This window comes from Oncorhynchus tshawytscha, linkage group LG07 (assembly GCF_018296145.1).
Source record: "Oncorhynchus tshawytscha isolate Ot180627B linkage group LG07, Otsh_v2.0, whole genome shotgun sequence".
NCBI classification, from domain to species: domain Eukaryota; kingdom Metazoa; phylum Chordata; class Actinopteri; order Salmoniformes; family Salmonidae; genus Oncorhynchus; species Oncorhynchus tshawytscha.
This window is the reverse complement of record NC_056435.1, coordinates 44,188,904-44,213,487: the sequence shown is the minus strand read 5'-3', so window position 1 is coordinate 44,213,487 and position 24,584 is coordinate 44,188,904. Positions and strand designations below refer to the sequence as shown.

The 24,584-nt window shown below is 44.8% G+C and overlaps 1 protein-coding gene across 2 annotated transcripts in view; it reads right to left on the bottom strand.

The window, feature by feature from the left end:
* Positions 1-292: 292 nt before the first annotated feature.
* Positions 293-24,584, bottom strand: part of LOC112254597 (zinc finger protein 385A) — a 57,391-nt gene continuing 33,099 nt past the window's right edge. For both annotated transcript variants that reach the window (XM_042324475.1, XM_024427307.2), the window contains exons 3-8: positions 19,291-19,401; positions 9,389-9,560; positions 6,217-6,546; positions 3,333-3,520; positions 2,464-2,550; positions 293-2,291 (exon numbers count right to left, since the gene is read on the bottom strand). In XM_042324475.1, the coding sequence (XP_042180409.1) occupies positions 2,019-2,291; positions 2,464-2,550; positions 3,333-3,520; positions 6,217-6,546; positions 9,389-9,560; positions 19,291-19,401 (1,161 nt within the window). In that variant the 3' untranslated portion in view covers positions 293-2,018. The remainder of the gene's footprint in view (positions 2,292-2,463; positions 2,551-3,332; positions 3,521-6,216; positions 6,547-9,388; positions 9,561-19,290; positions 19,402-24,584) is intronic.

The window sequence follows — 24,584 nt, the reverse complement described above, 5'->3', positions numbered from 1 at the left end:
ACAAATTCTCATTTATAATTATGGCCAAGGAATAGTGGGTTAACTTCCTTGTTCAGGGGCAGAACAACAGATTGTTACCAAGTCAGCTCAGGGATTTGATCTAGCAACCTTTTAGTTATAGGCCCAATGGTCTAACCACTAGGCTACCTCCCACCCCGAGAGTGTGCAAATCTGCCAAGAATGCCAAGAGTGTGCAAATCTGTCATCAAGGCAAAGGGTGGCAATTTGAAGAATCTCAGAATTGTTTAACACTTTTGGTTACTACATGATTCCATATGTGTTAGTTCATAGTTTGAAGTCTTCACTATTATTCTACAATGTAGAAAATAGTAAAAATAAAGAAAATCTCTTAAATTAGTTGGTGTTCTACAACGTTTGACCGGTAGTGTACATGAGGCAGAATAGGACAACGGTCTCCTCTTAAAGTGGAAATATATGATTCATTTCATTACTCTGGAGAAAATTTTGGCTTGATATCTCATATTATACTACTATCACTCACATCGCTGCTTGTGATGAGCATGTGAGAGAAAATACAGGTTCATATTAATTTCCCCTTTGTGAACTGTAACAAACGTGTCCTACTTCTTCACTTCAAACATCCATCACAGTGTTTCTCACTCACACCACACTCAACATGCTACCATCTGGGTGTAGGATCACAGGTCAGCAATCACTCCTGGAAGGGAAAACCCACCTCCCTTGTGTTCTCACTAGAAGAGGGTGGTGCCATCAGATATCCCTAAGCCTCCCCCTGTTGTTAACTGTGTAGAAACAATTCCCTTAACACCCTAATACCACACTTTGTTGGGACTGTGCAGACATACTTAAGTTTTGAGTAAAGGTTCTAAAATTAGCTGTCTCGCTGAGTAGTTTCCAGTTTGAATGAAAGGGGTCACCATTGAGGCATAATTGCGTGCTTCATCTATCTCTACCTATCTCCAGAATACACACATACGCACACACACAGATGGTTTATCACAAGTCCATCATTTTTCATTGCATTCATTCACATTTCTTAAAATATCTTATTCAGATTTCTTAAAAACATTTAGCTCTACCTTGGTGCATTCAGTACACATTTCTGCCTTGAGTTACAGTGGGGTTTCTCTATTCCTTCCTTGCTTCCTTCACTTCTCTCTCTCTCTCTCACCTGATCTGACAACAGAGGATATATAGACTAACATCTATTATCCTCAACACAACACTAGAACATATATCTAGAACCTGGAAACATACAGTACAATGTACCTTGTGCCTGGATCTGCAGAGCAGGCACCTAATCTAGAACCTGGAACTACAGAGTGGGGTACAGATGTAGGATCTTCATTTTATCCAGTTTGCTACAGCAGGAAATAATCCTGCAGCAACAGGAAATGTGAATTATTATGTGGATTATAATTAATGGACATTTTTGTAGGGGTTGATCCATTTTTAATAAGGGAAAGTCAAGTCTGAAATTTCAAAGTGGAAATTACAAACCCCATAGGCCTTTTTAGGACTCAAATACACTACAAATTTTCTGCAACAGGTTGATTAAATTGAGATCCTACACCTGTAGATAGGTACTGCACTTAGATTATTGAACACCCCAACAGGGTTTTGCAGTATGCAACGTATATTGCAGATGGCTTTGGATGGGAGTTCACTGAACCAGAAATGCAGAGATGTGGAGGAAATAGAACACTCAGTCTACTGAGTCACCCTCAGCCAGGATACAAGTTTGACCTGTACAAATATTCTTAACGGAAGGTTAGAGGAGGGTTAACGAAGGGAAAGCACTGACAGAAAGTCCATCTTAGTCTGTCATGCATCCTTCCTCTTTAAAATGTCTGCAAGCTGTCCATCCTTTGCTTTGGAATTTATTAAACAAAAAAGGGTGGAAGGGTAGAGAGGAAAAGGCATAGTCTTTCCTATTTCAAATATTTAAGTTTTAACATCTGTTTATTTTCTATCAATGGTTTTCCCTGTTTACTTCACAGTGTGCTCCTTCCTGATAGTGCCCCATCCCATTACCGTCAATAAGGGGAGAAGAGGATTGGCCCATGGGTGGTGCGCATAGGCCCAGGGGCGGGCCTTAGGAGGCTGAGGTGTGTGCCTTGTAGTGTGCCCTGTAAGAGGTGGTGGTGAGGATGGTAGTTCTGAGTGTGAGAAATGGGACCAGGGGCACGCAGCTGACCCAGCTGATTGGAGGAGGCAGCGGCTGCCATCGCCGCGGCAACAGCCAGGGGGTTAGGAAACAGTCCATGGCCCAGAGTTTTTGGAAGTTCCTTTGAGAAGGTCAAGGATGACTGAGATCCAGAGAGAGAAACAGTGTAAAGGTTAAAATGAGTAATGAGTAAGGTGAGAGAAGAGGCAAACTGTGGTATGCTGTCTATTAGACAACCCTGAGCTAAATGACTGAATCATCAAATAATGATTTAGAAATATTGCTATAGGCTATACACATAATTGGATCATTACCACAAAGTCTGTGCGATTCTTATGCCGGCTAAGGAGGGGATTGGGCTTCCCTGCGACTCCATCCCGATGCCTTCGACTGGATATATGCTGAAGAGAAAAATAAGTGGGGCGTTATAGGTTTTCTTCTTTCTCCAAATGTGCATCCTTCTTTCAAGTGAGGTATCTGAATGATGAATTAAGCTGTAGGTATAAGGTACTGTTGCCTCTAGATGCTGATCTTGGGTCAGTTTTGCATTTCCCCCACTAATGGTTAAGGTTAGGATTGGGGAGGGGTAGCTGATCCCAGTAGTGGAACATGTACCCAGTTCTCACATTTAAGTTAAAGTAAAGAAACTTTCATAGAAACTTACTCAAGTAAAAGTCACCCAGTAAAATACTACTTGAGTAAAGTCTAAAGTATTTGGTTTTAAATATACTTAACTATCAAAAGTAAAAGTATAAATAATTTCAAAATCATTGATTTAAGGATAGCCAGTGGCGTACTCTAACACTCAGACATAATTTATAAATGAAGCATTTGTATTTAGTGAATCCGCCAGATCAGAGGCAGTAGGGATGACCAATGATAAGTGCGTGAATTTGACCATTTTCCTGTCCTGCCTGAGCCTTCTAAATATAACTGGTGCTTTTGGATGTCAGGAAAATGTATGGAGTAAAAAGTACATAATTATCTTTAGGAATGTTATGAAGTAAAAGTAAAAGTTGTCAAAAATATTCACAGTAAAGTAAAGTACAGATACCACAAAAAACAACTTCAGGAGTACTTGAAAGTATTTTTGCTCATGTATTTTACACCACTGGCTGATCCTAGATCTGTACCTAGGGGAAACTTCACTCTTGGGCAGTAGTCGTGTTACTTACTCACTCACCTGTTTGAGCTGCAGCTCAGAGTTCACTCTCACGTTGCAGATCTCACAGTGGAAGGTGCGTTCCTGAGTGTTGTGGTCCGAGGGCAGCCCCCCTGCCTGGTCTGGGCTGAGGTTAGGGCCCAGTCGAGGGTACGTTTTTATGGGGCCCAGCCCACTCCATGCCTCCAGGATGGTTTTGTGTTTGGTACCTGTTACCCGTGGAGAGAGTGGTAGAGAAGGAAATATTAGTTGTTGTTGTTTGTAAATTTTAATAAAACTAGGCCTGATAACTCCTTGATTACATTTTCTCTGTGGAGTGTAATGTAGTTCTACATTTCATGATGTTCTTGTTCATTTCAAAACTTTGATATTTTATGTATTTTTTGTAGTATTAAGAAATTACAGAACTTTATAATTGTAATATGGAATAGGCCATTGTGACTTTTGTTTAAACTATTGAATTATTTTGCACCTTAAATTCAATTTTGGGTAGCCTGCACATCCATATGCTGCTCCGTGCGTCAATGGAAATGTGTCTCCCAAGGCAAGCCTTTCTCGCTGCATATCCAGCACAAGTTATTGTCTTCCTCGGTTGAATAAATAAGGTATTGTTTTTGTGTTTACAAAATGATTTGCAGTATTTCTTTCATCACAGCTGCCAACACAGGCCGCACTCGGTCACCCAGAAGCAAGCTACAGTAAGCGTTTGGATATATTTGTATTAGTATGTTCCTTAAATGATCATTTGTTTGTGGCTATCATTGTAATTAACCTAGCCCTCAGAAGAATATGGTGGACTAGATCACATTGAGGCTAATTGAGCATAGAAAGATGATTAGGCCTAAGCAGTATATTGAGTCAGAAAGTGTGGTGACATTGACTAGCCACTAGAGAGCACAGCTAAACATTTTCAGGATTAGGCTATTCAGCAGTTTTGGTAACCTATCTCCTGCTCTGTTCTTGTCTTGTCATGTAGTACAGAACCATTATCTCCTATTTCTCTTGTTCACTCTCATTTCACGGTCAGTCCCTGTTCACACCTTCTTTTGGCTCTTTTTTAAAGGAACATTTCCTTCTCTCCTTTCTCAGTCTAGTACAGGGAAGGGCAACTGAAGAAACCAAATTTAGCTTGGGGCCCCCAAAAGGCTAGTGCCGGCTCTGACTACATGTGTGAGTATGGATGTGGGTAAGCAGACTGAGCCCCACATAATGAGTTAAGATTTTTGGTGGCCCCCACCCCTATCAAAGTTTCCCATCCCTGGTCTTGATTATACTGTACATTAGAGGTAACTGACAAAATAAAGGAAACACTTGAGTAAATGAAGTATACAAAGTATATTGAAAGCAGGTGCGTGGTGCTTCCACACAGGTGTGGTTCCTGAGTGTACCAAGTAATTAACATGCCATCATGCTTAGGGTCATGAATAAAAATGCCCAGTTGCCTATTATGTTGGCTACCATGGCTAGAAGAAGAGATCTCGGTGACTTTGAAAGCGGGGTCTCAAAGGAGCATGAGGTTAAGGATTAGCCCCTTTTTTCAATTTTTGCCTAAAATGACATACTCAAATCTAACTGCCTATAGCTCAAGCCCTGAAGCAAGGATATGCATATTCTTGGTGCCATTTGAAAAGAAACACTTTGTAGTTTATGGAAATGTGAAAGTAATGTAGTAGAATATAACACAATAGATCTGGTAAAAGATAATACAAAGAAAAAAAACAACCATTCTTTTGTATTTTTTTGTACCATCATCTTTGAAATGCAAGAGAAAGGCCATAATGTATTATTCCAGCCCAGATTTTGGCCACAAGATGGCATCAGTGTATGTGCAAAGTTTTAGACTCATCCAATGAACCATTCCATTTCTGTTCAAATGTGTCTAATTTGTTTATTAATAACTTTTCATGTTCAAAATTGTGCACTATGTAATTACCTCCAGGTGTGTATGTTTTGGAGGGATGGCTTTAGGAAACACAAACATAACTAGTAGTCCCATGTGGCTCAGTTGGTAGCACATGCCACTTTTTTTTTTTTACCTTTATTTAACTAGGCAAGTCAGTTAAGAACAAATTCTTATTTTCAATGACAGCCTAGGAACAGTGGGTTAACTGCCTGTTCAGGGGCAGAACGACAGATTTGTACCTTGTCAGCTCAGGTGTTTGAACTTGCAACCTTCCGGTTACTAGTCCAACGCTCTAACCACTAGGCTACCCTGCCACCCTTACACCACTAGGGTTGTGGGCTCGATTCCGATGGGGGACCAGTATGAATGAAAATGTATGCATTCACTACTACAAGTCACTCTGGATAACAGCATCTACTAAAATGTCATATTGTAACTAAAAGAAAACAATCTGATTGTTATATCTGTTTAAATGAACCAGACACGTGGAAGTATTGTCCTGTCTCTCTATGTGGTGAATGAAAGCCAAGCTGTTCTTCTGTCATTTGAGTTGAGCTGGTTAATCTAGCCTTGAACACACTGAAATATTCATTGTTAACTCTTCTTCCCTGGGAGTGTGACTTAGGTTCTGTGTGTGCATCAGAAGCCCTGGCTTAGTATTGCAATATTTGGCCTTGTGAAGTTATTCAACCACAATGCCTTAGCCGTGGTTTGCAGTGTATTCATAAATCCTTGAGTGGAAGAAAATATATTTAATCAGTTATGCCACTGTGTGTAGTTTTGTCCTTTGTGTGTAACAGTGGTATCCCATGATTCAATATCAGAGATCAGGGTGTGAAGGAGGACACATAAAATGTTGTGTTTGTAAAAGCTCAAGCATCACTTTGTGAGGCTAATTTTGAGGCTGCTGAGAAGGCAATATCTATCTGGGCTGGAATGTTCAATGACAATAGACTTTATTACACGTTGCGTTATCAGTTCTGTCTTTGGAAGGAGCCTTACCTTTGTTGTGCGCCTCTAGCTGAGAGAGGGAGTTGACGGCCACTTTGCACAGTGAGCAGTAGAGCAGCTTCTTGGCCTTGTCCTCCTCAGACTCCCCTGAAAAGAGGCTGGGGGCCGGGGACAGGGTGTCAGGGGGGCCCGCCATGGGGGTGTCCATCTGAGGGGCACAAAGGACCGGGGAGGGGATGGAGGTGGAGGTGGTGGGCATAGGTGTACTCAAAGGGGGCAGGGATGGACACACAGGGAGCAGGGAGGTGTCTTGGACCGACATGGGGATGGGGCTGGGTGTCATGTCTGAGCCGTTTGAATGTGGGCGGGACTGGACGTCATCTGTGAAGAGAACAGATAGGAAATAGAACATTTTATACCATATTTTATACAACGGGTGGTTCTAATCCTGAATGCTGATTGGTTAAAAACTTGACTTTGTCTCGGGCCTAACAACACCCATGCCAATATATCCACAAACACCGGATTCTTGGGCATTATCACTTACGTGTAGAGCACACCAGATAATATTATGATGATGATGATAATACTGCGGCACTAGTACAGTACTATGTCTGAACTTACAGGGTCAAAACTCTGCCCCAGAGGGCCACACATCTGTCTCCCCCATCTGGAGTGAGTCAGGGTAGGGTGGAATATCTGGGTCATTGTCAGGTTGGAGAGGGTGGAAGGAGGGTCAGTAGAACAGCACCATAATCTTAATGTTACTGTAGCTTAACCACTGTATGTAGCACAGGGTCATCTGGCCTGCCAATTGAACCAAGAGATAAACAAAATACAAGTGTTGAGAGCCAGTAGAGCCTTCATACTACATAGTATTTAACCACTCCCCACCACCCTCCTCTCCTCTGCAGGCCAATCCCAGTGACGGATGCCTGGGAAGCTGATTCTTGTCAGTGCTGACAGAGGCGTCTCTCAGCAGACATCCCTCTGTACGACTGTTCAGTTTCACCCCGGATCTTTGACTAAACAGCTGAACTTTACACACACACAGACTGAAACGTGTGTGTGTGTGTTAAGGTTAAATTTCTGTGTGGGTTCAGCATGTGTGTGTGTTTAGGTTATATCTCTGTGTGGGTTCAGCATGTGTGTGTGTGTTTAGGTTATATCTCTGTGTGGGTTCAGCATGTGTGTGTGTTTAGGTTATATCTCTGTGTGGGTTCAGCATGTGTGTGTGTGTTTAGGTTATATCTCTCTGTGGGTTCAGCATGTCAAATCAAATCAAATTTTATTGGTCACATACACATGGTTAGCAGATGTTAATGCAGTGTAGCGAAATGCTACTGCTTCTAGTTCCGACAGTGCAGTAATATCTAACAAGTAATCTAACAAATTCACAATGACTAACTTATACACACAATGTAAGGGGATGGAATATGAATATCTACATATAAACATATGGATGCTCAATGACCATGCAGCATAGGCAAGATGCAATAGATGGTATAAAATACACTCTGTACATATGAGATGAGTACTGTAGGATATGTAAACATTATTAAAGTGACATTATTTAAAGAGACTAGTGATACCTTTATTAAATCCATTTATCAAAGTGGCCAGTAATTTGAGTCAGTATGTTGGCAGCAGCCTCTCTATGTTAGTGGTGGCTGTTTAACAGTCTGATGGCCTTGAGATAGATGCTGTTTTTCAGTCTCTTGGTCCCAGCTTTGATGCACCTGTACTGACATCACCTTCTGGATGATAGCGGGGTGAACAGGCAGTGACTCGGGTGGTTGTTGTCCTTGATGATCTTTCTGGCCTTCCTGTGACATCGGGTGCTGTATGTCTCTTGGAGGGCAGGTAGTTTGCCCCCGGTGATGCAGAGGGGGGCTCCCTCTGCTGTTTCCTGAAGTCCACAATCATCTCCTTTGTTTTGTTGACTTTGAGTGAGAGTTTATTTTCCTGACACCACACTCCGAGGGCCCTCACTTCCTCCCTGTAGGCTGTCTTGTCGTTGTTGGTAATCAAGCCCACTAATGTAGTGTTGTCTGCAAACTTGATGATTGAGTTGGAGGCATGCATGGCAATGCAGTCATGGGTGAACAGGGAGTACAGGAGAGGGCTGAGAACGCACCCGTGTAGGGCCCCAGTGTTGAGGATCAGCGGGGTGGAGATGTTGTTCCCTACCTTCACCACCTGGGGGCGGCCAGTCAGAAAGTCCAGGACCCAGTTGCACAGGGCCGGGTCGAGACCCAGGGTCTCAAGCTTAATGATGAGTTTGGAGTGGACTATGGTGTTGAATGCTGAACTATAGTCAATGAAAAGCATTCTTACATAGGTACAGTATTCCTCTTGTCCAGATGGGATAGGGAAGTTTCCAGTGTGATGGAAATTGCATCGTCTGAGCACCTATCAGGGCGGTAAGCAAATTGAAGTGGGTCTAGGGTATCAGGTAGGGTGGAGGTGATATGATCCTTGACTAGTCTCTCAAAGCACTTCATGATGACAGAAGTCAGTGCTACGAGGCGATAGTCATTTCGTTCAGTTACTTTTGCTTTCGTGGGAACAGGAACCATGCTGGAAATCTTGAAGCAAGTGGGGACAGCAGACTGTGATAGGGATTGATTGAATATGTCCGTAAACACACCAGCCAGCTTGTTTGCTCATGCTCTGAGGATGCGGCTAGGGATGCAATCTGGGCCGTCAGCCTTGTGAGGGTTAACATGTTTAAATGTTTTACTCATATCGGGCCACGGAGGAGAGCCCACAGTCTTTGGTAGATGGCCGTGTCATGGCACTGTATTGTCCTCAAAGCGCGCAAAGACGTTGTTTAATTTGTCTGGGAGCAAGTCGTCAATGTCCGACACGGTGCTGGTTTTCTTTTTGTAATCCGTGATTGACTTTAGACCCTGCCACATATGTCTCGTGTTTGAGCCGTTGCATTGCGACTCTACATTTTCTCTTTACTGAAACTTAGCTTGTTTGATTGCTTTGTGGAGGGAATAACTACACTGTTTGTATTCGGTCATGTTTCCAGTTACCTTGTCATGATTAAATGCAGTGACTTGTGTGTGTTTAGGTTATGTCTCTGTGTGGGTTCAGCATGTGTGTGTGTTTAGGTTATATCTTTGTGTGGGTTCAGCATGTGTGTGTTTAGGTTATATCTTTGTGTGGGTTCAGCATGTGTGTGTGTGCGGTGTAGAGCACAGGTGGTGCTTACCCTGTTTTCTAGGGTTAGGGCTTGGGCTGGATGGTGAGGGGCCTGGTGGAGAGGGGGTGGCTGTAGGGAGAGTGGCCAGCTTGTCACCCTCCTGGGGGCGAGTCTTGGAGGTCTCAATGCCTTTTACCCTCCGAGCGTGGCGGTTCCCCTTATAGTGGGCCTCTGCCTGACTCTGAGAAAAGAACATGGGGAGGAGAGGGCATGACATGATATGTCACATCATAATCCACATGGGTATTATTATTCACACTCTTCTGAGCACCATGCTTATCTGATATCTTCGTATATCAGAAAGAAAAAAATATATACCCAATCTTTAGCAGATGATAATTCACTCACTCCAATAGCAGCCTTAGCATGGCCATGGGACACCACGCACACCCTGGCTGTTTTATTTTCACACTACGGCTGTGTCCTGTTTTCCTGTTTAGTACAGTATCTATCATCCACAGGCCTGTTTGAGACCCAGTGAGGTCAGTGGAGTAAACTCTAGCCATAGTGTTGACTGGACGTCTCTCAGCAGATGGCTTTAGGCTGTCATATGAGCCCTGTGCTGTCCCTGCTCTGTACCTGCCTGTTCCTGTGGCTGACTGACTGACTGGCTGACTGACTGACTGACCGACTGGCTGGCTGACTGGCTGACTGGCTGGCTGACTGACTGACTGACTGACTGGCTGACTGGCTGACTGGCTGGCTGGCTGACTGGCTGGAGCACTCTTCAGCAGTTCAGTAGATCAATTATGCATCTCTGATTAATTTATCACTGAGATCCCCAATGTCTGCACAGGGGTGGGTTTTATTTTTATTTTTAATGTAATTTAACCTTTATTGAACTAGGCAAGTCAGTTAGGAACAAATTCTTATTTACAATGGCGGCCTACTCCGGCCAAACCTGAATGACGCTGGGACAATTGTGCGCCTCCCTATGGGACTCCCAATCACGTCCGGATGTGACACAGCCTGGATTCGAACCAGGGACTGTAGTGACTTTATAACTATCCTTGTTCAACACAAAATAGCACAAAATACAGCAGCTAAGGAGCACATGCTCTCTGTGGTGTGTTGTCAATGTGAGAACTACACTGAGTGTACAAACAGTAGGTCAGCAGTAATCATTCTTTAAGCGTTCTAGAACATTCCAGACCCTATATAGTACTATAATGTTCAGGACTTCTCTAGTCTGTCTTTACAGAGGAGAATTCTAGAATGTTCTGGTGGTTCCTCTGCTATAAATGACTAATTACTGAACTGAGCCTGTGATGATTATCGAGTGGTGAGAATGGGATTATCTAAAATAGACCCATAGGTGTGAGGAAACACTGACAGCTGCAACCTGACTACTGCTGCTCAAGGAGGAATAAGGAATGTGAGTGGCCAGAGTGTCACCAAGGGAGGCTGTGTGTACTGTAGGCAGCTACATAGCTACAAAGAGAGCTGGGGCTTGGCAGTAGCGAGGGAGTGAGGGGGGCATCAACGAGGTGAGGGGGCTACTGGGACGTGTCAGGGATGCCTCCCTAAACCTCAGGCAGTAATTGCCGACGACAGAGGTACACATATAGCCCCAGATTAGACATGAAGGAGGAGGGGTAACCCACTCAGCAACAGTTATGTTCTCCAGAGACAGACTTACAGAGAAAAGTAATTGCCTCTCTCTCACTTCTCTCCCACTCCACTTTCACTATTTCAGATTGTACCCCCCCCTGTCTCTCTCTCTCTCTCTCCCTCTCTCTCTCTCTCTCACTCTCTCTCTCATCTCCTCTTCTCTCTCTCGGTGGAGGAAAGCTTTGGTTTTGAAGCTCTGTCCTGACCTTCAGTGTTTAGGTCTTGGGGGATCAATGAAATTCAACAATCAATTACAACTGAACAGAGTTGACAACAGAGAGGGGAGACGGACAGGGAGACAGGAAGAGGGGATAGCGCAGAGGAAGTCTAGAAAGAGATTAGAAGGAAGGAGGAAAGAGAGATCTTTAGTGTAGAACTGAAGACTTATAAAAGAGGAGTACATGATGTTTGGAATGGGTTAAGAAGCGTTATGAAAAGTGGATATGAAAATATGATCCCTTTCTCTCTGAGCAGGATGCGGCTTTGATGTTTAATCTATGAGTGACAAAGGCAGAGGAACCAGAGAGAACCGGTCTAGCAGCCAAGTCTACTGTACAGCCGACAGGCAACACAATGGAGGAGAGAGGGGTGGGAGAAGAGAGGAGAGGAGAGGAGAGGAGAGGAGAGGAGAGGAGAGGAGAGGAGAGGAGGGAGAGGAGAGGAGAGGAGAGGAGAGGAGAGGAGAGAGGAGAGGAGAGGAGAGGAGAGGGAGGATGAGGGAAATGCAGAAGAGAAGGGGCACAGGAAGTAGACCAGAAAGAGAGAAAGAGATAGAGACATCAACATGTATGAAGAAGAGGCGGAACAAAGGAGAAGGAAGCAGGATCTATCAGAGAGAGAGAGAGAGAGAGAGAGAGAGAGAGAGAGAGAGAGAGAGAGAGAGAGAGAGAGAGAGAGAGAGAGAGAGAGAGAGAGAGAGAGAGAGAGAGAGAGAGAGAGAGAGAGAGAGAGAGAGAGAGAGAGAGAGAGAGAGAGAGAGAGAGAGAGAGAGAGAGAGAGAGAGAGAGAGAGAGAGAGAGAGAGAGAGAGAGAGAGAGAGAGAGAGAGAGAGAGAGAGAGAGAGAGAGAGAGAGAGAGAGAGAGAGAGAGAGAAGGTGTCCAGCGTTGTGGTGCTGCAGTGGCAACGATAGCCAATGCAGCACAATAAAGAGGCATGTGACGTCGGTCTTGCAGCATAGAGAGCTGGGCTGAGCAGCCTGTCCTGTATGGCTGGTGGCTGCTTGGAATGAATTGCAGTATACAGTACATTACTGGTGGCAGACTGGCAGTGTGATAGGTTTGCTTCTGAGTTTATATGAATCAATCCAGATATTTTGGTTCAGCTTCAGTCTTTAATTGTATCTGGTTCAGCAGATGATGACGTTTAATCCATGTTGACTGACAGAAAACACAATTCAGTGAGAGTGCTGCCGGTACTTTATTTTAAATATTTATATCAAAATATCTTACTGTTCATAGCAGGAAAGACAATGTATGCTGGCTGGGGTATAATATTTGAAACGTGTGGAAAGTATTATATAATAGTGTCTCTAACTGTGCTTCTGAAATGCAGTAGTGCTGCAATAACAGATCCTTGGCTGTATACTGTGAGCAGACTATTCTTTCATTATTAGAGAACTTCCATTGTGCTCTGAGCTCACAACCTGACTTCCCCTCTCAGATCACTGAGTACTGGACTGGTAGAGCAGATGGAGATCAGGACTTTCTCACACACACTGACTGTACTGATGATGATGCATGAAGAGAGTGAAGGCCAAACAGGTGGCCAAGGGTCCAGTCGAGTTTTTACAACAGTGGAAGTTGAACACACACATACACACCACACACAGTACACTATTCTACGCTGCTACATACAGGCACAGACGGACAGATGACACTCACACACCCACACACACAGGGTTGACGACAGTGACACCTGACCCTACAGCAAACCCTCGACCACAAAGCGCCACAGGGGGTGGTGCGAACAGCCCAGTACATCACTGGGGCCGAGCTCCCTGCCATCCACCACCTCTATATCAGGCGGTGTGAAAGGATAGCTGAAAAATTGCCAAAGACTCCAGCCACCCAAGCTGTAGACTTTTCAGTCTGCTACTGTCCGGCAAACAGTACCGGAGCATCGGCTCTCGGACCAACAGGCTCTGAGACAGCTTCTACCCCCAAGCCATTAGACTGCTAAATAGTTAATTAAGTTGTTTCCCTGATTATCTGCACTGACCCTATCTTACACTGACTCTATGCACACTCACTATATATACACACTCACACACACACACTACACTGAAACTCACACAAAAACTCCACACACATTCACATACTGTACACTAGATATGCACACACACACATAACACACACACGCATACCGACAACACAAACACAAACACTTTTACACTCATTTGCTATTATTATCTATCCTGATGCCTAGTCACTTTACCCTGCCTTCAAATACCTCGTAACCTCTGCACATTGACCTGGTACTGGTACTCTCTGTATATTGATTTATTCTTGTGTATTTTATTCCTTGTGTTACTATTTTTCTTTTTATTATAATTTCTCAGTTAAGTCTACACCTGTTGTATTTGGCACATGTGACAAATAACATTGTATTTGATTTGAGTGTGTACTACAGAATGTGAGAACATGGTGTCCAGGAGAGTGGATTCGAGAGGGTGGATAGATGCAGCTGCTACGGCGTTTCAGACTCTCCCCTGTCTATGTTTCCACCGCTCTTTCCTGAAAAGCATTTAGTGCTTCATTCATTGGCATGTGTCAATATTTTTAGCCAGGATCGTGTGTCAAACTTGAGTCCCGCTTAGAGGTGACACTGCGTTTCCCCTGAGCAAAGAGACTTTTACTGTATGTTTAGGGGATATACCCATCCCTCAAGCTGGTCCAATGTACCCTGGCCTGTACTTTCTATACCCATTGTGAAGCACTTCAAAAACATTTAATATTACACAACAATAATGTTGAATACACGTAGTGCACATTATGAAGCAAATTGCCTAAGCCTGCTACAGTGAAATTGTTATACTCAATGCAGTCTATGACTGGAAAACAGGTCTTACCACATCTTACTGGTGATAAAATGCTCCCATCTGTGTAGGGGAGGGGGAGGGGTTGTATAATCAGGCCTTAAAAACAGCCTCAGATTTGACTGTGTATGTTTACAGGTGAGTTTGTGTTCTAATACACACAGCAGCAAGGAGAGAGGATCATATACAGAGAAAATAATGTAGAGACAACATATGTATGTGGTTACAGTACAATATTTGATTTTCAACAAATGAATGTTTCTTCTTTTTATAAGAAACATTAATATGCTGACAATCACAAATTGTTTGCATAGTCAATTTACACACAGCTCTGACACACACATTTACCCCACCAGACATGTCACTAGGGGTCTTTCCACAGTCCCCAAATCCAGAACAAATTCAAGAAAGCGTATAGTAGAGCCATTATTGCGTGAAACTCCGTTCCATCTCATATTGCTGAAATGAACAGCAAACCTGGTTTAAAAAAAACAGATAAAGCAACTCCTCAAGGCAGAACGCCTCTCCTCTATTTTACCTAGATAGTTTGTGTGTATGTATTGATATGTAGACTATGTGTGTCACGCCCTGACCGTAGAGATCCTTTTATTCTCTATGTTTGTTTGGTCAGGGTGTGACTCGGATGGGAAAGTCTATGCTTTCTGGTTCTTTGTTTTTGGCAGGGTATGATTCTCAATCAGGGACAGCTGGCTATCGTTGTCTCTGATTGGGAATCCTACTTAGGCAGCCTTTTATCCTTTTCTCATTTGTGGGTTGTTGTCTTCATTTAATGCATGTATAGCCTTACGGAGCTTCACAATAGTTTTAGTTGTTTATTGTTTTGTTGGCGACATTTAAAAAATAAAGAAAAATGTACGCTCACCACGCTGCACCTTGGTCCGGTCCTTTTCAAGACGACGTTCGTGACAACGTGTGCCATTTTTATTTTATTTGAATTGATGTAGTTCTGTCCTTGAGCTGTTCTTGTCTACTGATGTTCTGTATTATGTCATGTTTTATGTTTTGTGTGGACACCTGGAAGAGTAGCTGCTGCTGTTGCAACAGATAATGTGGATCCTAATAAAATACAAAATACAGACAAAGACATGCATTCAAACTGAGCATTGTGCTTATTTCACATTTAATGATGTGTACAGAGCTGAGGGCTTCTGTTTTTATGACGGTATGTTTCAGAAGGCAGTCAGTGTCATAAGCACGTAGCTGTTAGACCCCCACTCTACTGGAATGTGTGCAGCACCATCCAAGATCCTAATCAATTTTACATGCCGATGGAACAAACCACTCTGAATAACCCCACAAGGGAATATACAGTCCCCTGTATATGTTATGATATATTTGTTATTCAACATTCTTGATGTCTTCACTATTATTCTACAATGTTGAAAATAGTCAAAATAAAGAAAACCCTTGGATTAGTAGGTGTTCTAAAACTTTTGACCTGTAGTGTATGTGAACACTTAAACCACCTCTTCTGTTAATTCTGTTAATTCTTTAGTTCTACTCCCTCAGTCATCCTCTTTTTGGTGGAATGTGCTTTGTCAGCATTCACTACTTTCTCAAATTTCACCCAATGACCAGATCAAGTCAGTTTTTTGTTGCATCACATTCACCCTCGCTGACCCCTCACAATCCCTCGATCACAACTATCTCCATGAAGAATTCTAGAAATAAAAGCAGTTGGTGGCTGCCCTATTGCTAGTCCCCTAGTCCCCTGTTCTCCAGTCCCCTAGTCCCCGGTTCTCCAGTCCCCTAGTCCCCTGTTCTCTAGTCCCCTGTTTTCCAGTCCCCTAGTCCCATGTTCTATAGTCCCCTAGTCCCCTGTTCTCAAGTCCCCTAGTCCCCTGTTCTCTAGTCCCCTAGTCCCCTGTTCTCTAGTCCCTTAGTCCCCTGTTTTTAGTCCCCTAGTCCCCTATTCTCTAGTCCCCTAGTCCCCTGTGCTCTAGTCCCCTAGTCCCCTGTTCTCTAGTCCCCGAGTCCCCTGTTCTCCAGTCCCTGTTCTCTAGTCCCCTAGTCCCCTGTTCTCTAGTCCCCTGGTCTCTAGTCCCCTAGTCCCCTGTTCTACAGTCCCTAGTCCCCTGGTCTCTAGTCCCCTAGTCCCCTGTTCTCCAGTCCCCTAGTCCCCTGTTATCTAGTCCCTTCGTCTCTAGTCCCCTAGTCCCCTGTTCTCTAGCCCCTAGTCCCCTGTTATTTAGTCCCCTAGTCCCCTGTTCTTTAGTCCCCTAGTCCCCTGTTCTTTCATCCCCTAGTCCCCTGTTATCTAGTCCCCTAGTCCCATGTTCTCTAGTCCCCTAGTTCCCTGTTCTCCAGTCCCCCAGTCCCCTGTTCTCTAGTCCCTAGTCCCCTGTTCTCTAGTCCCTAGTCCCCTGTTCTCTAGTTCCCCAGTCCCATGTTCTCTAGTCCCTAGTCCCCTGTTCTCTAGTCCCCTAATCTGCTGTTCTTTAGTCCCCCAGTCCCCTGTTATCTAGTCCCCAGTCCCCTGTTATTTAGTTCCCTGTTCTGTAGTCCCCCAGTCCCCTGTTCCCTGGTCCCCTAGTCCCCTGTTCTCTAGTCCCCTATTCCCTTGTTCTCTAGTCCCCTAGTCCTCTGTTGTCTAGTCCCCTAGTCCCCTGTTCTCTAGTCCCCTAGTCCCCTGTCCTCTAGTCCCCTAGTCCCCTGGTCTCTAGTCCCCTAGTCCCCTGGTCTCTAGTCCCCTAGTCCCCTGTTCTCTAGTCCCCTAATCCCCTGTTCTTTAGTCCCCCAGTCCCCTGTTATCTAGTCCCCCAGTCCCCTGTTCTCTAGTCCCCTAGTCCCCTGTTCTTTAGTCCCCCAATCCCCTGTTCTCTGGTCCCCTAATCCCTGTTCTCTAGTCCCATATTCCCTTGTTCTCTAGTCCCCTAGTCCCCTGTTCTCTAGTCCCCTAGTCCCCTGGTCTCTAGTCCCCTAATCCCCTGTTCTCCAGTCCCCTAGTCGCCTGTTCTCCTGTCCCCTAGTCCCATGTTCTCTAGTCCCCTAGTCCCATGTTCTCTAGTCCCCTAGTCCCCTGTTCTTTAGTCCCCCAGTCCCCTGTTCTCTAGTCCCCCAGTCCCCTGTTCTCTAGTCCCCAAGTCCCCTGTTCTACAGTGCCTTGCGAAAGTATTCGGCCCCCTTGAACTTTGCGACCTTTTGCCACATTTCAGGCTTCAAACATAAAGATATAAAACTGTATTTTTTTGTGAAGAATCAACAACAAGTGGGACACAATCATGAAGTGGAACGACATTTATTGGATATTTCAAACTTTTTTAACAAATCAAAAACGGAAAAATTGGGCGTGCAAAATTATTCAGCCCCTTTACTTTCAGTGCAGCAAACTCTCTCCAGAAGTTCAGTGAGGATATCTGAATGATCCAATGTTGATCTAAATGACTAATGATGATAAATACAATCCACCTGTGTGTAATCAAGACTGCGTATAAATGCAGCTGCACTGTGATAGTCTCAGAGGTCCGTTAAAAAGCGCAGAGAGCATCATGAAGAACAAGGAACACACCAGGCACTGTCAAACATGGTGGTGGCAGCATCATGGTTTGGGCCTGCTTTTCTTCAGCAGGGACAGGGAAGATGGTTAAAATTGATGGGAAGATGGATGGAGCCAAATACAGGACCATTCTGGAAGAAAACCTGATGGAGTCTGCAAAAGACCTGAGACTGGGACGGAGATTTGTCTTCCAACAAGACAATGATCCAAAACATAAAGCAAAATCTACAATGGAATGGTTCAAAAATAAACATATCCAGGTGTTAGAATGGCCAAGTCAAAGTCCAGACCTGAATCCAATCGAGAATCTGTGGAAAGAACTGAAAACTGCTGTTCACAAATGCTCTCCATCCAACCTCACTGAGCTCGAGCTGTTTTGCAAGGAGGAATGGGAAAAAATGTCAGTCTCTCAATGTGCAAAACTGATAGAGACATACCCCAAGCGACTTACAGCTGTAATCGCAGCAAAAGGTGGCGCTACAAAGTATTAACTTAAGGGGGCTGAATAATTTTGCACGCCCAATTTTTCAGTTTTTGATTTGTTAAAAAAGTTTGAAATATCCAATAAATGTCGTTCCACTTCATGATTGTGTCCCACTTGTTGTTGATTCTTCACAAAAAAATACAGTTTTATATCTTTATGTTTGAAGCCTGAAATGTGGCAAAAGGTCGCAAAGTTCAAGGGCGCCGAATACTTTCGCAAGGCACTGTATACTCCCCCAGTCCCCTGGGTTCTCTAGTCCCCCAGTCCCCTGTTCTCTAGTCCCACAGTCCCCTGTTCTCTAGTCCTCTAGCCCCCTGTACTTTTGTCCCCTAGTCCCCTGTTCTCTAGTCCCCTAGCCCCCTGTACTTTAGTCCCCACCCCCCAAAGCACCTGTACTTTAATCCCCTAGATCCCAAACCACCTGTACTTTAATCCCCTAGCCCCCAAACCACCTGTACTTTAATCCCTAGATCCCAAACCACCTGTACTTTAGTCCCCTAGCCCCCAAACCACCTGTACTTTAATCCCTAGCCCCCAAGCTCCCTGTACTTTAGTCCCCCCCAAGCTCCCTGTAGCCCCCCCCCAAGCTCCCTGTACTTTAGTCCCCTAGCCCCAAGCTCCATGTACTTTAGTCGCCTAGCCCCCAAGCTCCATGTACCTTAGTCCCCTAGCCCCCAAGCTCCCTGTACCTTAGTCCCCTAGCCCCAAGCTCCATGTACTTTAGTCCCTAGCCCCCAAACTCCATGTACTTTAGTCCCCCCCCAAGCTCCCTGTAGCCCCCAAGCTCCCTGTACTTTAATCCCCTAGCCCCCAAGCTCCCTGTATTTTAGCCTCCCAGCCCCCTTTACTTTAATCCCCTAGCCATCCAGCCCCCTCTACTCTGCTTTGTCCCCACAGCCCGCCAGAGCACAATTGCATAATATTAACTCCTTTCTGGGAAGTGCCAATGAAATGGTGTCAAACAGAGAGACGGTAATGTAAGCTAAGCAGGGCTGCCCCAAGGGGAAAAGTGGAGCAGAGGAATCGTAGACACAGTTCTCACTTGACACCTGCTCCAGCAGTCCAGTCAATCATTGACATATTGGTCAGGTTATGATGTAGTGCATAGATAGATGTGTGGAATACTTAGATGGATGCCTGGATGAATGTGGATTGATGGATCCCTGGATGAATGTGTGGATGGTGGATGCATGGGTGGATGGTAGATCCATGGGTGGATGGTGGATGCATGGGTGGATGGATGGATAGTGCCTTACTGCCTTACTTCTGAGTTGAAGCGGATCTGGCAGACATTGCAGGAGATGATGGGTCGTTTGGTCTTCATCATGGGGGGGCCGAAGGTGTGGTTCATCACTGCCTTCTGTACCGGGTCCATCTGGAGGGGGAGGGGGCAGAGAGCAGGTTATAAGGTAAGTACTCTGAGTAGGGGAGCAGATAGACATAGGTCATTGTGCCATGATGGTGGTAGCAGAGTTAATGAAATGCTTTGAAAAAGGGAGAGAGGAGAGAGAGAGAGAGAGAGAGAGAGAGAGAGAGAGAGAGAGAGAGGGAGAGGGAGAGAGAGAGAGAGGTGGAGAGTGAGTGAGAGAATAGGAGAGAGAGTTAGAGAAGGGAAGAGAGCCCTGATTGATGACGACAGGAGAGTGTTTCTTTTCATCAGCAGCTGCCAGAGCTGTCTGTGCCTTGGGTCTTGGGTGCTGTTCAAATGCTTTTTTGATAGTGGGGTTAGAGGGCCCTGATTACAGACTCCATCCAACAGTATAGCAGGAGGATCAAGGAAACTGTATGGCTAAGAAGTTAAAATGGTCTCCTATAGAGAGAAATAGAAATGGGGTCTTTTTGTAGGTACTAACTCTGTCATTGTTCGTTCGACAAAGCCTATGAGGAAAATTAATGGCGTTTTTGTAGGGTTTTAGGATAAACGCCAAAAATAAGGTATGTGGTACACACAGGCTTAGGAGAGCTTATACAGGTTGTTCTATGACACAATCTTCATCAGCTAATGTCACTTGTGAATTTTGAAGAATTTATATTATAATAAAAAACACATAAATCAAATAAAGGCTTCATAATTCATAAAGATCATGTTAACTTCAAGTTCCTCTGTGTCCAAATCACTAAAGACTTCAAATGGTCTAAACAAAGTCTTCCCCCCCAAGAAGTTGAAAAATCCTCAAAAAGTTCTAAAGCTGTACCATTGATAGCATACTGACTGGCTGCATCACTGCCTGGTATGGAACAGCACAGCCCTCGATTGCATGGCCCTGTAGAGGGTGGTGGGGCCGGACAGTCCAGAACATCACTGGGGCCAGACAGTCCAGTACATCACTGGGGCCAGACAGTCCAGTACATCACTGGGGCCAGACAGTCCAGTACATCACTGGGGCCGGACAGTCCATCACTGGGGCGGACAGTCAGTACATCACTGGGGCCGGACAGTCCAGTACATCACTGGGGCCGGACAGTCCAGTACATCACTGGGGCCGGACAGTCCAGTACATCACTGGGGGCCGGACAGTCCAGTACATCACTGGGGCCGGACAGTCCAGTACATCACTGGGGCCGGACAGTCCAGTACATCACTGGGGCCGGACAGTCCAGTACATCACTTTGGCCGGACAGTCCAGTACATCACTGGGGCCGGACAGTCCAGTACATCACTGGGGCCAGACAGCCCAGTACATCACTGTGGTAGGTGTGGTAGGAAGGCCCGGAAAATTGTTAAAGACTCCAACCACACAAGCCATAGACTATTCTCTCTGTTTCCGCACGGCAAGCGGTACCGGTGCATCAAGTCTTGCACCAACAGGCTCTTGAACAGTTTCTATCCCGAAGCAATACGACTGATAAATAGCTAACAAAGTAGCTACACAGACTGTCTGTGTTAACCTTGTATCTTTATTGACCTTTTATTTGTATTTTTGCACTGCCTCTCACACACACTCCCTTCATCATCTGCTCACTCACACATAATATGCACATCCATTTATACTGACGCTACACACACACACTCCCTTCATCATCTGCTCACTCACACATAATATGCACATCCATTTATACTGACGCTACACACACACACTCCCTTCATCATCTGCTCACTCACACATAATATGCACATCCATTTATACTGACGCTACACACACACACTCCCTTCATCATCTGCTCACTCACACATAATATGCACATCCATTTATATAGCCCTTCTTACATCAGCTGATATCTCAAAGTGCTGTACAGAAACTCAGCCTAAAACCCCAAACAGCAAGCAATGCAGGTGTAGAAGCACGGTGGCTAGGAAAAACTACCTGGAAAGGTCAAAACCTAGGAAGAAACCTAGAGAGGAACCAGGCTATGAGGGGTGGCCAGTCCTCTTCTGGCTGTGCCGGGTGGAGATTATAACAGAACATGGTCAAGATGTTCAAATGTTCATAGATGACCAGCAGGGTCAAATAATAATAATCACAGTAGTTGTTGAGGGTGCAACAAGTCAGCACCTCACCTCACTCCCACTCACATACAAGCTGCTGCTACTCTGTTTATTTTATATCCTGTTGCCTAGTCCCCTTACCCCTATACGTATCTACCTCCATCATATCTACCTCCATCCATCACACAGTATCCCTGTACATTGTAAATATGGTATTGGAACTGACCCTGTATATAGTATGCTTACTTACTTATTGTGTTCTGCATATTTCTTCTTATTTCTCGTGTTTCTTTTCCTAGTAATACATTATTATTTATTATTACATTGTTGGGTTTTGAGTTTGCAAGAAAGGCATTTCCCTGTACTTCTGCATGTGACATTAAAACTCAAAACTGTATGAAGAAATCACCTGAACACTGTCTGTAGAGAGGACTCCCCTTAGAATTGGAACAGACCACGATAGTAGACAACTAGAATCTGATGTGAGAAACATGTTCTTAGACTAATATAGAAGGCTTTTACAGTATGTGGAGCATTTTGAAATACTTCACAGCTCTTTAGAAAGACATGTTGACCATGTGGATCTGACCCAAGCCAACCCAGACGTCTGATGTTTACAGTGGTGAACAAAATAGCCCCAAACAGGATTTGTGAGCGTTGTGAGGGTTCTGACCACTCTTCTCTGTATCCACAACCCAGGCTGGGTGTTTCTCCACTCTGCAGCCAAAAGGACTGAGGTTTTATTCAGTTTCTAATCACTGACTGCTACTGTGAACTTGTAGTGCAAAATGAGAGGCTAGTTTCACTTTCAAATTCCAAACACCAGGCAAAAGGTGTAATTATTCCCCCATATGTAAGTGGTTGAATACAGTTCCTGTCTATATTTATACTCCTCTTCCTTAACCTGGAGTTCTGTTTGTTCCCCTCATCACTCTCTCGCTCTCCCTCTCTCTCCTGATATGTTATACAGATATTTAAACCCTGAGACCACACCTACCACTTCCCACCCACTCTTCACTCTCTTTTTCTCTCTCCCTCCCCCTCTCTCAGTTTTACAATATTAAAGGTCGTTGCCGTAGAATACAGATGTCTGACTCCAAATTAATTTGTTTGTACTCACTGTTCTCTCACTCTCTATATGCCAACAAGAAGGTGTTTGATCTGTGAAGATGTGTGTGTGTGTGTGTGTGTGTGTGTGTGTGTGTGTGTGTGTGTGTGTGTGTGTGTGTGTGTGTGTGTGTGTGTGTGTGTGTGTGTGTGTTGTGTGTGTGTTTTTACGTGCATGCAGGTGTGTGTGTGCGCAAACAAGACGGCAAGTCATTGTCCTCACCTATTCAAGTCCTACTGTGAATTTTGGTTAGCCATCTGGACTACTCTTTGTGTTTTGTAACATCTCTCTCTCTCTCCCTCTCTTTGTCCAGCTGTTGTGAACAGGCTGATTGATCTCTCTCTTTCCACCCCGCCATTTCTCTATCCACCCGGCTCTACGTTCTGTCTGCCGTTATGACCTCACACATCAAGTCACTCTTTTACATCCCTTCTTTCATTCCCTCCTCTCTTCATACCTCCACCCATACTGTACACCATATGGGGCTGGTAGAGAAATCATGATCTACTCCACTCTGCACTCACAATAGACGAGGGCAGCACTCGATCCATTAGATAGTATGATAGCTGAGCGTAATATATGGTGCAAGCAAACTCTTTATAAGTGGATCATGGAGCATTCAGTCTAGCAGCCAGGCTCACAGAGCATCCGGAACTTGCTCCCTCACTGCACTGCCTGTTTGTTGTTCTTATTATACACGGTCTCAATGACAGGTCCTCATGAGAATAGCACTAATTATCTGACAACAACTGGGAAACTCTGGACCTGGAAGCCAATTCCACTGCATTTATTCATTGTTCCTCTCTAAATAGGGACTGAATTAGACCTGGAACCCAGTTCCACTGCATTTATTCATCTAATCAGGGACTGAATTAGTCCTGGAAGCCAGTTCCACTGCATGTAGTCATTGTTCCCCTCTAATCAGGGACTGAATTAGTCATGGAACACCAGGTATGTGCAATTCATTATCAGGTAAAACAGGAAACCATCATGCTTCGGACCTCGTAGGGTAAGAGTTGAGTACCCCTGCTCTAGTGGCTCTCTCAACCTCATAAATTACTCATCAGTGCTCTGTGAGCACCCTCTATAGGTTATCAGGGTTAATAAACTCAGCAAAAAAAGAAACGTCTTCTCACTGTCAACTGCATTTATTTTCAGCAAACTTAACATGTGTAAATATTTGTATGAACATAACAAGATTCAACAACTGAGACATAAACTGAACAAGTTTCCTCAGACATGTGACTAACAGAAATGGAATAATGTGTCCCTGAACAAAGGCGGGGTCAAAATCAAAAGTAACAGTCAGTATCTGGTGTGGCCACCAGCTGCATCAAGTACTGCAGTGCATCTCCTCCTCATGGACTGCACCAGATTTGCCAGTTCTTGCTGTAAGATGGTACCCCACTCTTCCACCAAGGCACCTGCAAGTTCTGGGACATTTCTGGGGAGAATGGCCCTAGCCCTCACCCTCCGATCCAACAGGTCCCAGACGTGCTCAATGGGATTGAGATCCGGGCTCTTCTCTGGCCATGGCAGAACACTGACATTCCTGTCTTGCAGGAAATCACGCATAGAGCGAGCAGTATGGCTGGTGGCATTGTCATGCTGGAGGGTCATGTCAGGATGAGCCTGCAGGAAGGGTACTACATGAGGGAGGAGGATGCCTTCCCTGTAAAGCACAGCGTTGATATTGCCTGTAATGACAACAAGCTCAGTCCAATGATGCTGTGACACACTGCCCCAGACCATGATGGACCCTCCACCTCCAAATCGATCCCGCTCCAGAGTACAGGCCTCGGTGTAACGCTCATTCCTTCGACAATAAACGCGAACCCGACCACCACCCCTGGTGAGACAAAACCGTAACTCGTCAATGAAGAGCACTTTTTGCCAGACCTGTCCGGTCCAGCGACGGTGGGTTTGTGCCCATAGGCGACATTGTTGCCTGTGATGTCTGGTGAGGACCTGTCTTACAACAGGCCTACAAGCCCTCAATCCAGCCTCTCTCAGACTTTTGCGG